The 14092-nt window shown below is 50.2% G+C and overlaps 6 protein-coding genes across 6 annotated transcripts; 2 read left to right on the plus strand and 4 right to left on the minus strand.

Annotated features, from left to right (window-relative positions):
• Positions 1-183: 183 nt before the first annotated feature.
• FPRO_05053 (uncharacterized protein) lies at positions 184-1911 on the minus strand (the record flags this gene model as incomplete). Its single annotated transcript, XM_031230629.1, has 4 exons — positions 184-465; positions 518-1528; positions 1581-1655; positions 1708-1911. The coding sequence occupies 4 exons, from the start codon at positions 1909-1911 to the stop codon at positions 184-186; spliced, it is 1572 nt and encodes a 523-aa protein (XP_031080746.1).
• A 1714-nt stretch (positions 1912-3625) lies between these two features.
• Positions 3626-4469, plus strand: FPRO_05054 (putative MRT4-mRNA turnover 4; the record flags this gene model as incomplete). The annotated part of the gene is made up of 3 exons (XM_031230630.1): positions 3626-3816; positions 3865-4344; positions 4406-4469. 3 exons carry the CDS (start codon positions 3626-3628, stop codon positions 4467-4469), a joined length of 735 nt encoding a protein of 244 aa, XP_031080747.1.
• Positions 4470-5154: 685 nt separating this feature from the next.
• Positions 5155-6671, minus strand: FPRO_05055 (uncharacterized protein; the record flags this gene model as incomplete). Its single annotated transcript, XM_031230631.1, has 4 exons — positions 5155-5837; positions 6073-6178; positions 6231-6358; positions 6410-6671. 4 exons carry the CDS (start codon positions 6669-6671, stop codon positions 5155-5157), a joined length of 1179 nt encoding a protein of 392 aa, XP_031080748.1.
• Positions 6672-7025: 354 nt separating this feature from the next.
• FPRO_05056 (putative mitochondrial ribosomal protein, large subunit) lies at positions 7026-7542 on the plus strand (the record flags this gene model as incomplete). The annotated part of the gene is made up of 3 exons (XM_031230632.1): positions 7026-7064; positions 7115-7197; positions 7251-7542. 3 exons carry the CDS (start codon positions 7026-7028, stop codon positions 7540-7542), a joined length of 414 nt encoding a protein of 137 aa, XP_031080749.1.
• Positions 7543-7921: 379 nt separating this feature from the next.
• On the minus strand, positions 7922-8962 carry FPRO_05057 (putative TPI1-triose-phosphate isomerase; the record flags this gene model as incomplete). The annotated part of the gene is made up of 4 exons (XM_031230633.1): positions 7922-7953; positions 8005-8607; positions 8710-8780; positions 8925-8962. The coding sequence occupies 4 exons, from the start codon at positions 8960-8962 to the stop codon at positions 7922-7924; spliced, it is 744 nt and encodes a 247-aa protein (XP_031080750.1).
• Positions 8963-10798: 1836 nt separating this feature from the next.
• Positions 10799-13658, minus strand: FPRO_05058 (uncharacterized protein; the record flags this gene model as incomplete). The annotated part of the gene is made up of 3 exons (XM_031230634.1): positions 10799-11384; positions 11435-12472; positions 13576-13658. The coding sequence occupies 3 exons, from the start codon at positions 13656-13658 to the stop codon at positions 10799-10801; spliced, it is 1707 nt and encodes a 568-aa protein (XP_031080751.1).
• Positions 13659-14092: the final 434 nt, after the last annotated feature.

Raw genomic sequence — 14092 nt, forward strand, 5'->3', positions numbered from 1 at the left:
AGCTTGTTTTCTGTTGTCGTCCCCTCATGTTGATGTTTGAATGGTTATGCATATCACGTAGATTAGTTGTGATTACTTCGATTTGGTATCCTGGTCGGTCCAGGGCCTGGATAGCAGAACCAAGACAGACTACTGGTGTGAAAGTCTGGTCCTTGCCACTTTATATATACCAGTCGCTGTTGCTTAAGCATTATGGGACTGGGCACCACCACGGCCGCGAGGAGCACCACCACGGCCACGGTTTTGACCAGAGAAGTTGCCTCGGGGGCCCTGGCCGCCGGATCGTCCGCCTTCAGCACTACCACGGCCACGTCCTGAAACGGGGCCTCGGCCACCAGCGTTATTAGCACCGGGCTTGTTGCGACGGGATTCGACCATGATAGTCTCGCCGTTAATGGTGTGAGGATTAGCAGCAACCGCAGCCTTGGAGGCTTCAGGGGTCTTAAATTCAACGAATGCACAGTTCTATGCCATGTTAGCTTTAACGACAGTCTTATAGTAGAGGATCTGAACTTACCTTCTGGCGGATGATATCAAGGCTCTTCAGCTCGCCAAAAGCAGTCAAAGCGTTCCTGAGGTCTGCATCCTGGACCTTATCCGTGACGAACTTAACGTATACGGTGGTGCTTTCCTTATCAGCAGGAGGTCCGGAAACAGACTGAGGTCGGTTCTGTCGCTTAGAGTCACTGCCTGCAGTCTGCCATCCAGCCGCATCCTTACCAGCGGACTCAGTGGCGGGCGCTGCAGAGGTGGCAGCAGGAGCAGCAGCGGGCTGAGAAGTAGCGGCAGCAGCAGGAGCGGGAGCACGGCTCTGGTTCACGGGAGGAGTAGTAGTCTTGGGGAGAGGAACAACAGGCTTGGGAAGGGCAGCGGCAGCTCGGCTGGCCCATGTCATGGGCTTAGGAGGAGCTACAGGCTTCTCGGGAGCTGCAGGAGGAGGAGCGACAGGCTTGGAAACGGGTGTAGGGCTAGGATCCTTAGGCTTCTCGGGCTCCTTCACGTCTTCCTCGGCAAGCTCCTTAGCAGCCTCGTCAGCGGTCTCGGCGGGATCCTCAGGCTTGGTCTCAAGGTCCTTAGCCTCAGACTCCTCGGAGTTGTTGCCGTTGAGAGTCACACTGTCCTTAGAAGTGGAAACCTCCTCAAGCTTCTGATCAACGACTTCGGGATCGAGGGCAGGGGCCTCCTCCTTGGTTTCCTCGACAGACTGAGGAGCCTCGGGTTCGGCAGCGGCAGCAGGTTCCTCCGAAGCGGGAGCGGCAGGCTCCTCGGCAGGCTCCTCAGAGGCAGCAGCAGACTCATCATCGCTCTCGTCATCGATATATCGCAGGATATCATTGAGGACAAAGTAGCCGGAGGGTTGCTGGGCAAGGACAAAGGTCTGGACGAACTTCTTGGGTGTTTTGTTGGTGTTGCAAGTCTCGCCAATCACTTGGATGACGATGTTCTCAAAGGAAGCCTGGGAGTCAACATTGGTTATCCTGACCTTGCAGTCGTGGAAGTCTAGGTTCTTGATGCGTTCTTGAATGTCCTGTTATACTGTTAGCAACCAATCCAGATGTTCCTTTTCCATCTTAACTTACCTGTCGGCCAACAGAGACCTTGGCAACCTCAGCTTCGCGACCATAGACGAATTGCGAGCGCTTGCCATAGAAAAGCTATCAAGGTCGTTAGTACGAAGAAAGCGCACTGGCAACGGAGGTAACATACGTGAAGCTTCTCAGGCGACTTGCTCAGGGTGGTATAGAATTGTTCCACGAAATACCAGCCAACCTCATCCTTGGATGGGTTGTTGGTGGCAGAAGCGGCAGCGGTGGCAGAGCCATCGGCAGCAGAGGTAGTAGGAGCTGTTTGTTGTTGGTCGGCAGGTTCCTTGTACTGATCCTGTTGGGTGAAGTTACCGTTGGAGGCCATGATGGCTGTGTGTTGTGGTGTGAAGTTTGATATGACGAGTGTGTTCGGAGCGAAAATTAGGCTGGGTGCGCAACCGGCGAGCTCTCAGTGTCGCGGAAACGGGTCGAACGAGGGTGTGAAAACGTCGAAGAAACAGAGCCTGATGTTAGGGGTTCAGGCTCAAGATGAGGATCGTGTTCGGTCGAAATTGAAGTGATGTGGCTGGAGCTGGGTTGAATCGAGTCCAAGCAAGCAAGCAAGCAAGCAGAATAGGGCAAGCCTGATGACAAAATGGAGTCGAGGGTTCGTGGTTGGAAGGCAAAGACGTGAGGGGTGGCGAGGTCAAACTTCGGGATCGGAGAAGAGATCGAGAGTTACGGGACTTGGAGAGTGAGAAATGGAAAAGATAGTGGGGAGAGGTAGAGCTTCAATTAGCTAGAAACCGGGATGGAGAAGGGTTAGGAGAGGGAGGAGTCGAATTGTTTACGGGGCTCTGCAATTGGGATGAAAGAGATGTTTGGACAATGTGTGATGTGTTTGTGTGGCTCCAGTAAGAAAACGACTTCAGAGCTCCCGGCTGCTCCAACTAGAAGGTGGTCTGTGCGTCATCTGTCTTGTTCTCTTTCCCTCTTTTTCACGATTCTGTCTTCGGAACGGGAAGTGTGTAATAGTTTTCCCGAAAGACGCCAAGTCTCGACGAAACTCGACGGCAAGCATCAGCTACCTTTATGATTTGCGACCATACAAAAGAACAAATTCTTATGTTAGCTCAATACTAAAGTATCTGAAGCGCTTGCAGTACCGAGTTAGATCAAACTCACCTAAACTTTTCGGGATATCTCAACTATATCGCTAGTTTTTTCAGGGATCTTTATGTCACCATTATGTAGCGTTCTAGCATACAACCCTGTCATTGCAGCATTGCAGACTCGAAGATAATTGGTGTGGTATCTGACATTAAACGGCTCCATGGCAATTCACCTCACTTTGCTTTTTGGTGATAGCCTCATTCTGAATATTCACTACCTACTTCTGGATATTAACCAACGACTGTCAATTGAATATAGAAAGATTCGAGAGCAGTATCATCTTACTTCCATACTTCATTTTCTTAGCCCAGCTGCACGTATTACATCTGTATTCAGTTACAGTTAAACAGCTGACCCCGGGTGAGACTTTACTGCAATCTTATAAGGTAGTGCTTGACAGAAGATGGCTATAACAACATTGACCGGCAAGAGTGTCTGTTGCCTGCTTTTTGCTACATCTTATCACGTTGATACAATCCCTTCAACATAGCTCATCCAGTATCTTGGATTGGCTAAGGTGATCAATCTTGGTCCTTGATAATTTCTGTTTTCGAGTTAGTTGAAAACAAGAAACTGGCAAACAAAGAAGCTGAATCCATTACTTGGATTCGATTTACTTTAATGCTATTGTATTGATCTTGCCCGAAATTACCGGATTAGTACACCTTGGGTGAGCGATTGGACCCCTGCCTCGGTGAGCAAAATTGCGGGGTCAACTGATAAGATAGCTCGCCCATTCGAAATTTTTATCGCAGAAAGCAAAAAATCCAGTGGACAGCCGGCCGCCTACTGTAGCAGGCATTGAGATCTCAAGTCCCATTCAAACCATAACCACCGACCAAAACTTTCGATTTTCAATCCTCCTTCGATCTCGCCCCTTTTAGAATCACCTTTGAACCCTTTTATCAACAAATCATACCGCCAAAATGCCCAAGTCGAAGCGCGCAAAGGTTGTTCACCTCACACAGGTCTCTAAGAAGACGCGCGAGAACAAGGACAAGCTTTTCCAGAACATCCGCGATACTGTCCCCGAGTACCAGAACTGCTTTGTCTTCAGCGTCGATAACATGCGAAACAACCACCTCAAGGACGTCCGACGTGAGCTGTCCGATTGCCGGTAATGCCTCTCTGTGTAAGCATCTTGATCGCAGCTAATTCTCCCTAGTCTCTTCTTCGGAAAGACAAAGCTCATGGCAAAGGCTCTTGGCCAGACACCCGAGGAGGCAATCGCCCCTGGAATTGAGGGCCTTAGCCGTTATTTGACCGGTACTGTCGGCCTGATCTTGACCAACCGCCCTGTCGATGAAATCCTCTCTTACTTTGAGAACCTCGCCCCTGTCGACTTTGCCCGTGCCGGCGCTGTGGCCACCCGTGATTTTTCTATTCCTACCGGTGTCGTCTATGCTACCGCCGGTGAGGTTCCCGCTGAGCACGATGTTCCTCTCGAACACACCATCGAGCCGGAGCTGCGACGTCTTGGTGTCCCTACACGTATGGTCAAGGGCCGTGTCGTTCTCGGTGATGAGGCTGGTCACGGCGAGGAGTATGTTGTTTGCAAGGAGGGTGATGTTTTGGATTCACGACAGACAAGATTGCTGAAGCTTTTCGACGTATGCTTGAGCGAATTCAAGGTCAAGGTGTTAGCGTAAGTTGAAGCTCCTCTGAAGTATCACTCAGCACAAGAACAAAAAACTAACATGATCTAGGTACTGGAACGCCGCTAGCTCTGAGGTGACAGAGGTTAACCCCAACGCTATGGATGAGAATTAGATGAGCCTAGAATACGGCATACAAAATGGTGCTAGACGTTGGGTTTAACATCTTCTGTTTGAATGACTGATACCAGCATGAAATTTTTATGGGATCTCGGCGTTGAGGGCCATGGGATATGAAAGGGCATCATGTTTTACCAATAGGCCCGCCCAAATGACAATACGTACTTCACAACATTCACAAGATTCGCTTCTTTTCTTAAATGTTATTGAACATGAAAACTCCTAAGTGATACATCAGAGTCGGCCTTCTTAGCCAGCCTAGGCAACATCTCGAGGGTCAGTACGGAGTAGGTCACCGAGTCTTACCCTTTATGCAGCATAAAATGGCCAATTCACCATCGAACAACCCTCCAGATTTTAACCCGACTCCCAGAAAAGCAAATAGAATACATAGAAAGGTTACCTGACCAGTTGTGTAAACCCGAGTTCATATGGATGTACCGGTGGATGATGCCTCAAACCGAGTTGACTGTCATGTCGGCTGGTTAAATAATGACAGCAGAAAAGTGATATCCGACGAGCGTTATCCGACAGAGGTGTATAGTATAATCGGGAATCCTCAGGATCCGAGGTTTGGCGATAATGGTGTGCTTACCCTTCCTTTGGTGGAAAAGGGGTCTGAATTAATGACTGAAAGAAGATCGGCAACCCACCACACAAGGTCATGGAGAGTTACTCCGTTAATAACGACGAAGCTTTCGAGGATCCTCATAGCCGCCGTCATAGCCACGCTTTCGGCCACCATCGTCATCACGGGGTCTGTCGTAGTCTCGGTCCCGTTGTTCGCGATACCCACCTTCTCGTCGGCCTCCGATGGGTTCCATGTTACTTCCGGTGCGTCGGTTCTCGCGTTCTCCGCCGTATCGGCCACCGTCACGATGGCCGCCGCCGTGTCTGTCGTCAAATGAGCGACCACCGCTACGAGAATCATACCCACCGGGGCCTCGGTCTCCACCCCTTCGGTCGCCACGGTCCCGGTCACCATAGCCGCCGCCGCCGTTTCTGCGGTCGAATCCAGGGCCGGACGGGGCATCACTAGGTGCGCCGTAGCCACCTCGATCACCGCCCCTGTCGCCTCCTCGGTCGCCGCTTCGGAATCCTCCTCCACGACCGCCGAATCCTCCTCTAAAACCACCGCGGCCGCGTCCTCCGTCGAAACCCTTGAAGCCGCCACGGAAACCGCCACCGCCGCTAAAGCCACCGGGACCCATGGGACGAGCAGCCATAGCTCTAGTGTAGCCTCGCCCTCCGAGACCACCACCAAGTCGGCGAGGTTTCCAGCCCTTGACAGTTCTGCCGCGTTCGACGTCTACCTTGATACGTCGATCTTTGATGCGCATACCATCACAGGCATCTAAAGCCGCTGCTCATGATTGCGCCGAATGGCGCAGGTGTCAGTCAATCTTACCCTAAATAGTACCTTGTGTGCTGACGGATTTGACAAAAGAAAAGGAAGAAGCAGAGACGGGCAAGCTTGAGGGCCCTTTGGTGTCTCGCATATAATCCGTGAGAAGGGCAAGCTTGAGGGCCACAACTCAAAAGATACATCCAGGGAAGAATACAAATGGCTAGTCAGAAGGGGAAGGGTTCATATTTACCTCGCATATCTTTCTCTCGTTCGAATACGACAAAAGCATAGCCTCGATGGGGCTTCTTCTTCTTGTTTGGCTTCTCGTGAGCGTGAGTATCGACAACGATACGAATCTGTGGTGGTGTCAGTCTCTGGCTATACGATGTTTTAATGACGATTGCATACACGCTCGATGGGGCCGTAGCGACCAAATTCTTTCTCCAGATCCCTCTCATCAGCATCGTAACTGAGACGCGCGACCATCAAAGTCTTGAACGCATCGCCACGAACGTTGGGGTCCTCGTTTGGCTTATCTGTTAGCCACGTTAGCATTTATTTTGTAGCGGAATTTATGGTCTCCTGACGATGATCGGGCGCTTCTCTGAGGAGCGTCTCCAGCTTCTCCTTCTTCTCTCGCTTCTTGCGATCGCGGGCTTGCAACCAACTCTCAGTGGGGTTGTAAACATCAGTTTCCTTGTACTTCTGGAGTTCCGGGAGAAACTGTGCGACACCGGTGATGGGGGCTGTCGTGCGGTGCTGAGGCGCATGATCGGGCGGCTCTAGGAATCGCAGAGGTGGTCGCGCCGCGAAGAGCGCGAGCAGGTTGGGGGGGAGCTTGTCGGTCATGGCACTATCTCAAGTCCAACGAGGTGAAAGGAGCGACAGATGAAGTTATTACCCAAGAATGAATAGGCGAGCGTCAGCGATAAAGGACAGACAGAAGAGCCGAGAATGGGCGGAATTTAATTGAAGTTGTCGCGCGTTCGTTCGTGGGGGAAATTAATCCTTGAGCCTGCCTTGGACTCGAGGGATGCCTTGCAGCGGCTGAGGCGTTCTACCAGCCGATGTTCTGCCGACACACACTAAGCCGAAATGGGACACACTCCGCTGAGAGCTGATTTTCTGGTGATAGCCTCTCGGCACGTCAATTCTTTCTGGCTGTTATCGGATCATTTTGGTACTTGATACGGCCACACAAAAATGACTGTTAAGGCGATAAGACAAATAGCAAAGGGCCAGGTATGTTCAATGTGACGATGTCTTGGAGGCATAAGTGCTGACCTCTGCAGAATGGCCTCGGCGCATTTATCCTCCAGTGCAAGAAGTTAGACTTCTACTACTGTGACTGGGCCGGTAGCTCCAAGGGTATGAAGTATGTAAAACAAACACTCCCAATCTTCTCAGCATTGCCTTACCTGATAATAGTGGCTTCATCAAGTCTCTTCTCCCCAAGTTCGCCGCCGCCAACCCTCAAGTCGAATTCTCCATCTCCCCTCGACCCGGAAAGCACCCCGTCGTTGTCGGTCACTACATCAATGGTCGAACTAAGCCTATCTGCGTACGAAACCTATCACCATACGAAATCCTTCAGAAGGCCGAGTTATTGCGTGATGCTAGCGGAGAGAAGCTGAAACGTTACAACAAAGCCGTCAACAGCGCTCAACCAAGTGTGCGTGGCGTCTGGTCCCCATACCACGGCAAGGGAATGGTTGTTTAAGAGCTGGCTTCTAAAATTGGGTTTTCTGTACATTTATGTGTTTTGTAAACAATATTGGGCCTGCTTGTGGCATTGGGTTGCGAGGAAATTTGTACGATTTAGAGCAAGATGTCTATGATGTGAGGGGCATGAATAACAACTACTACTCATCTTCACCGCTGGCTGAACGTCTATGCTCTAGCAAGATTTCCCCCCGTTTCTTGCGATAGTTCAAAGTTCCAGAATCACCTGAGGAAAGTCTTTCTCTTATAATAGAATCATAGCCGATTATTCATGGGTATAATCATTTTTGTTTCATTCATCATCTATCTATCTGTTCCTATGTGAAGGTATCAAAGACCTCGGGGAAACAAGACTTTTTACTTTTGAAGTCATGCATTTACTGCTTGGTAGCGTTGATGATGTCGACGACTAGAAGTATCAGTTAGCACGTGCCATTGAAAGCATATGAGGAGGACTCACAAGCAGGCTTGAGAGAAGCACCGCCAACAAGGAAACCGTCAATATCGGGCTGCTTGGAGAGCTCGCCGCAGTTCTTCTCGTTGACACTGCCGCCGTAGAGGATTCGGGTCTCGTCAGCAACCTTGTCGCTGATACCACGGAGGAGGTCACGGATAGCCTTGTGGACCTCCTGAGCCTGCTCAGTGGTAGCAACCTTGCCGGTGCCGATAGCCCAGATGGGCTCGTAGGCAATGACAAGGTTGGACCAGTCGGAGATCTGGGACTTGAGGGACTCGAGCTGCTTAGAGACGAAGTCGATGGTCTTGCCAGCCTCACGGGTTTCGAGGGTCTCGCCGCAGCACCAGATGACCTTGAGGCCGTTCTCAGTGGCGTACTTGGTCTTGGCGGAGATGGTCTCGTCAGACTCGCCGAGGATCTCACGACGCTCAGAGTGACCGAGGATGACCCAGTTGATGTCGCTATCCTTGAGCTGGGAGACGGAGATCTCGCCGGTGAAGGCACCGTTGGGCTTGTTGAAGACGTTCTGGGCGGCGACCTCGATGTCCTTGCGGAGGGTCTCACGGACGAGAGGGAGGTAGATGGCAGGAGGAGAGACAACAACCTCTGCGAGCGTGTTAGTTGATGTCGCCCCGGCAAAAGGAGTGAAGGGGTTCTGTTGAGCAACTGAGATGATGCGCGGGGCAGGGGAACAGAAGAATGACGTACCAGCGTTCTTGTCGAGATCAGCGTTGTTGAGGTTATCGACAATCTCCTTGATAGACGACTTGGAGCCGTTCCTATAGAGAATCAAGGTAAGCTTCTGAGCGACTCCAAGAAATATCTGCGGCCTTTTTGCTTCATGGAGGGGGAGGGGCAGCAAGAAAATCGATCGACCTGAAGAGCAGAGCGAAGCAGATTGCTATGGCGGGGTAGAAACTTACATCTTGAAGTTGCCGCCGACGAAGAACTTGCGAGCCATGATGAGAGTATTAGTGTGAAATGATGTTTTTAGAGAAGATGGACTTGGGCGAGGAAAAATTGAGGCAGATGAAGTAGAATGAGAAGTGGTGTTATGAGTAGGGGAAAGCTACCTTATGTAAATGGTCCCTCAGTAATGGATATTAGTAGCTCAGCTACCTACGTCCCCGTCTCATGGTGGGTAAGGTAGGTAGGTTGTACTTTAAGTTGGGCCGCTCAGGCCAGATCAAGTCAGGTCATGAATTATCGACAGATAACCAGGATATGGATCAATGGATTCAGTTTTGGATTTAGTAGATTGTCAGGGGGATAATCGAGTACAATGACACCATAGTATGTGTATTTCTGGTCAGAGCAGCCAGTTCATTCATATTCCCTCTATAGGTAGTAGGCAGCTCAACACCCAGATAGCACTTACAAGAACACATTGACCCTCTCTCTTCCTTGCGGCAGAGCTCGGAGCTTGTTACCGTTCCTTATACGCTGCCCCTCCGTTTCTCTCCTTCATCCACTTGTCCGTCAATCACTACCCAGTAACGCAATTTGATGTGACATATATACAGTCCAAACCAAAAGACTTCCAGACGTTTCTCTGCCGTGTCGTTTTTCTTTTTTTTTCTCCTTGGCTGATCCAACGCAGTAGCGTCATAGTGGAGGCTCAAGGACCTAACAGCCATCATTGGCCTCCACTAACTGACAACCTTGACTACTAATGTACGAGATGGGTTGGATGCTATGTACTGAAACCACCGAGACCGTGACCGTGACCGAGCCGACATCTCGGAGCTACTCAACGCAGTTGTCGTGTCATCTACCGACCTTGACCTCTATAAATCATAATCTCTACAGTCCCGGTGATGCGGAGTGAGTGAGGTAAGCCTCAACGACGGAGGAAGTGGAGGGGGAAACAACCCCGAAACAGAGGAGCTGCATTCACTATCCCCACGATCTGGTCCCGGAGACCATGGCCCTGATTCTCCCGAAAAACTACAGGTTTCACCGCTGATCTTGACTTGTTTCTCGCCCTTGGATACTGCATCTACGATGTATCTGCAATGAATCTAGGACCTTGAAACCATGTACATGGATAAGAAAAAGGCCCTGTTCCGTCTAACAACGTCACTTAGTCGGGCTATGAATACTGTCGACCCATACGCCGTAACTATGTCAGGCCATTCTGAAAAACATTTGCACAATTACACCCGCATGTTACCAGACTCTTCTAAGAAAAAAAAATTCGATTGAACTCAAATCCTATCTGCAGCAATGCTATCAATATCAAAATTCCTCCCAAACAAAGTGTCTAAATCTGCTACCCTTTCCTGTTGTCAAGGGCCATCTGTTGTTGTTGTTGTACTTGCTCACTGTGAAATCTGTATCAAACTCATATCAGAGTGATCAATGTGTCTGTTGTCATCCTCGCGACATCCCCCATTTTTCTTCTCAGCTCGACTCTGAAGTCCTTGGTGTTTGTTTCTCCCGTAACAGGGACTCCGTTATCATCCTGGCGCAGTAATAGCGCAATCCTTTGGTTGACATCTGTGGTCCTTGTCCTTGGATTGAGGGATTCCGGTTGTAATGCAGTGCATCCGTTCCTAGGAAAGAGTCTACTCGGCTGGACATGTCCTTCTGTCGTAGATCTGTGGCATCATTGCCCGTTCCTTGGGACGTCTTCGAGATTCAGAATTTGTCTCTGTATTAGACGGACTTCTTTTCTCTGCCTGTGCACTTGCACAAATCAATTTCAGTGTTTTTCGGTAGCAGACAAGACTCGCATGTCTGACATATGGTTAGTTTGATCCAGGTCTATATGTCCAGACAACTACTTACGAATCATTCAGCCAGTGCCAACCAGCGTGTTTCCTGGGTTGTTGATGGCATTGAGGTCGTTGGTAAGCTTCATCATGGAACCCAGACGGTTCTGGAGAGTTCCAATGTGCTGGAGGTTCTGGGTATCCTCAGGCTTGATGAGGTTTCGCACGAGGCTCTCCACAGCCTTGCGGTGCTCCATCCACTGGTCAATAAGGGGCTGGGTCATGTTCTCCTTGGGCTCCGGGGGAGGAGGCATAGACTTGACAGTCGCCTTGCGGCTGTGGGAAGTCTGAGCCTCGGCAGTCTCAGTCTTGCGCTTACGTCCCTTAGCAGGCTGAGCAGATCCAGTTGTAGGTGAGCCGCTGGAGCTTCCGTGGTCGTTGTGAACACGCTTCATGTGGTCACGCAAGTTCCACTGGCGAGGGAATCCATTTCCAGGAACGGCGCGCTCACAGCCCTCATAAACACAGAGGAAAGGCTTGTCGCCATGACCATGGAGTCCGTGGGCCTCACGTTCATGGCGGAGGAGGCAAGCAGTCGACGAGAAGCGGGCGCCCTCGCACGACTCAGCCTTACAGCGGTAGGGCTTCAAGTGGGAGTCCACAAATTTGCTAGCTCAGTCAGTATACATTATCTCATTGAATAGACTTCTAATTCTTACTCATAGTTGCACTTTAGCTTCTCGGGTCGGTGGTTGCAGCTTGGTTGTCCTTCCCATGGGCAGTGATAAAGTCCATCCTCGTATGGAGCGGCCTTCTTGTATAGGTCATGGTCCCGAGCTGACTCACCATCGCTGTTCTGTCGTCGTGGACCGGTGAAGGCAGAGGTGGCAGCAGGAAGCTCGTCAAAAGTGGTCATGGCCTTTCCATTGGCATCTTCAGAGATCAAAGGGAGGTTCCGATCCAGGCTAGAACAGTCGACTTGGTAAGAAACCGGATCAGGGGTCACTATGCGGTTGGGGGCTACGTACCTCGGTGACTGGCACTGAATCTCAGGAGATGAGTTTGGGCTCTGGTTCGGGAACCACAAATCCTCAATAGTGTTGGGAGAAGATGATCGAGAGATGGAGCTAGAAAAGCAGTCCCAAGGGCTGGGAGGAGAGTTCTCGACCAGGGAAACATCAGGACCAAGCTGCATGTGAGAGGGAACGACATGCAGAGGGTTGGCATCGGGAAGAGAAAAGGTGGCATCACCGTTCAGTCCACCGTCAAGGGAGTAGCCGGGCCAGTACATCTGGTTCGTAATACCATCGGTGGGATCCAGGAGGCAAGTATCAATCCCATGCAAGGTAGCACCGGTCTGGGTTCCAGTCTGAAGAGCGGAAGCATTACCTGTGAAGTCCATGTTGGACAGATGTGATGATTGTGACAGCGAAGAGCCGCTAGACCTGCTTGAGCTCACCCTGGACATGGCTTGTCCACCTTGGGTCACAGAAGCGGTAGTCCTGGATGTGGACCAGTTTCCTTGGGAAGGCACCCTGGTTCCTCGGGGCGTAGCATGGCCAGATGTGAAAATGAACTCCTCGGCTTCTCCGGAATGGGCGGATCCATTGTCTGAGAAATCTTGAAAGTTCTGTGGTCCTTCTACTGTCGTGGCCCATGACGAACCTGTCAACAGGTCCGCTGATGGTTCTGTTTGAGAAGAAAAAGAAAAGAGTCCAGTGTTGTGGGCCAATGCTGGCTGAGAGTAGCTGTAATCGCTGGGGAAGGGTCAGTGTCCCGTTCGTCGCAATATAAAAGCAGAGAAAAGCAAAAGTAGAACAGCAAGAAACAAGACTGAAGTCATAACTCGGAATCAACTTTGAATCTGTTATTAGGTTAGCATTCGAGACAATTTTCATGTGGCATTAGTTTACAGACCAAGTATGACAGTGTGAAGCATAGCCTAGGATTAGATCTTGCATTCTGTCGAAATCCTGTGGGTCATCCATGGATCATTGTTGTAGCCAGGCAAGGTCGTCAATACAGTAATCAAATCACATCGAATCCGGCAGTGTTCCTTTGGCAGGTTGGGAATGTTGAATCTGTTGTCGTCAAGTCCAGTCCATCAATCTAAGTATTCGCAGAAAAACAAGTTGGTATAGCATCATGTATTGTCGATGTTGAAATTCCAGTGTCGATTGAGCAGAACAATGAGATCCTCGGCGACCATTGTGGTCCGGCAGAGAACGTCCAGTAGAAAGCATAATCGGTGTCCATGAATTGAAGTCCAGTGCGGCTGCACGAAGAAGCAATCAGATTGGATTGCAGGCCATTAAGCCAGATGCTACCTTGATGTCTAACACCGCTAAGCGGTACAGAAGGAGCAGAGTCCAGTCGGAAGTCTATGGGTCGTGATGTCCTGTCGAAATACAATCCGCATATGAAAGGTCCATATCCAGAAAACGAGATCAGAGGAAATGGTCCATTGTCCTTGGGTCGACTCCTGATATCCGGAGAAATCCTTGTGGCCCATAAAAAGTCCAGGTTTGACCTCCAGGCGACGAGCTGCTGATTCAATTTGAAAGCGGGCAATACTCACAAGGCTCATGGCCAGTATATAATATTATTGTTCCATGTCCGGGCGGACAGATCCAGTCAACTTGAGTCCAGGGGCTTGTTGTCGTGATCATCCATGGATATATCAAGGTCCTTTGAGATCCAGAGAAAGAGTTCCGGGACATATCCTTGGGTCGAGTTGGACACAGTTTTCCTGGCTTGGTATCCTTGGATAGAAGCAAGATTGTCGGTATACATGATTTGCGAGCAACATGATTGAAAAAGCAAATGCGAACCTCCCAGGGAAGAGTAAGAAAAACAGTACCTGGACAACGAGTGAACCTCATCGAGGTCAGAGTTCTTGAAAGCGTGCATGGAAGCAGGCTGTGTCACAAGAGTAACAGTCATTGTATCCTCGGAATGGAGAGCAAATTTGAGCTCGTGGATCAGCAAAGAACAACGTTAGGACGTTGTCTTGCACGTTCAGGCCAGTGGCAATCTGTCGAGTTGTTGGTGTTGTTGCGCGACAGGATGGATCCTTAGGCTGATTGGGTTGCTTTCAATTCCAGGTGGAAGATTGAAAACTTTGATAGTTGTGTGAGAAAGAAGGGCAAGAAAGGCTTGGTAGTCTATGAAGCATGAGACTGAGTGGTGGGTTGGGTAGTAAGAGGCGAGAGTTGGGCAGGAAAATTAAGGAGCAGAAGGGAGAAGTTGGGCAACGAGGGATCCTGCGGGTTTTATTGTCATAGAAGCCTGACCTGCTAACACGACAGGGTTCCACTATCCATGTAACTGCCGCAAAACGCGGCCATTGTCTGGTCGCAGGAGTGAGTTGGCGTTTG

Source organism: Fusarium proliferatum, assembly GCF_900067095.1.
Source record: "Fusarium proliferatum ET1 genome assembly, contig: FPRO_scaffold004, whole genome shotgun sequence".
Classification (NCBI taxonomy): domain Eukaryota; kingdom Fungi; phylum Ascomycota; class Sordariomycetes; order Hypocreales; family Nectriaceae; genus Fusarium; species Fusarium proliferatum.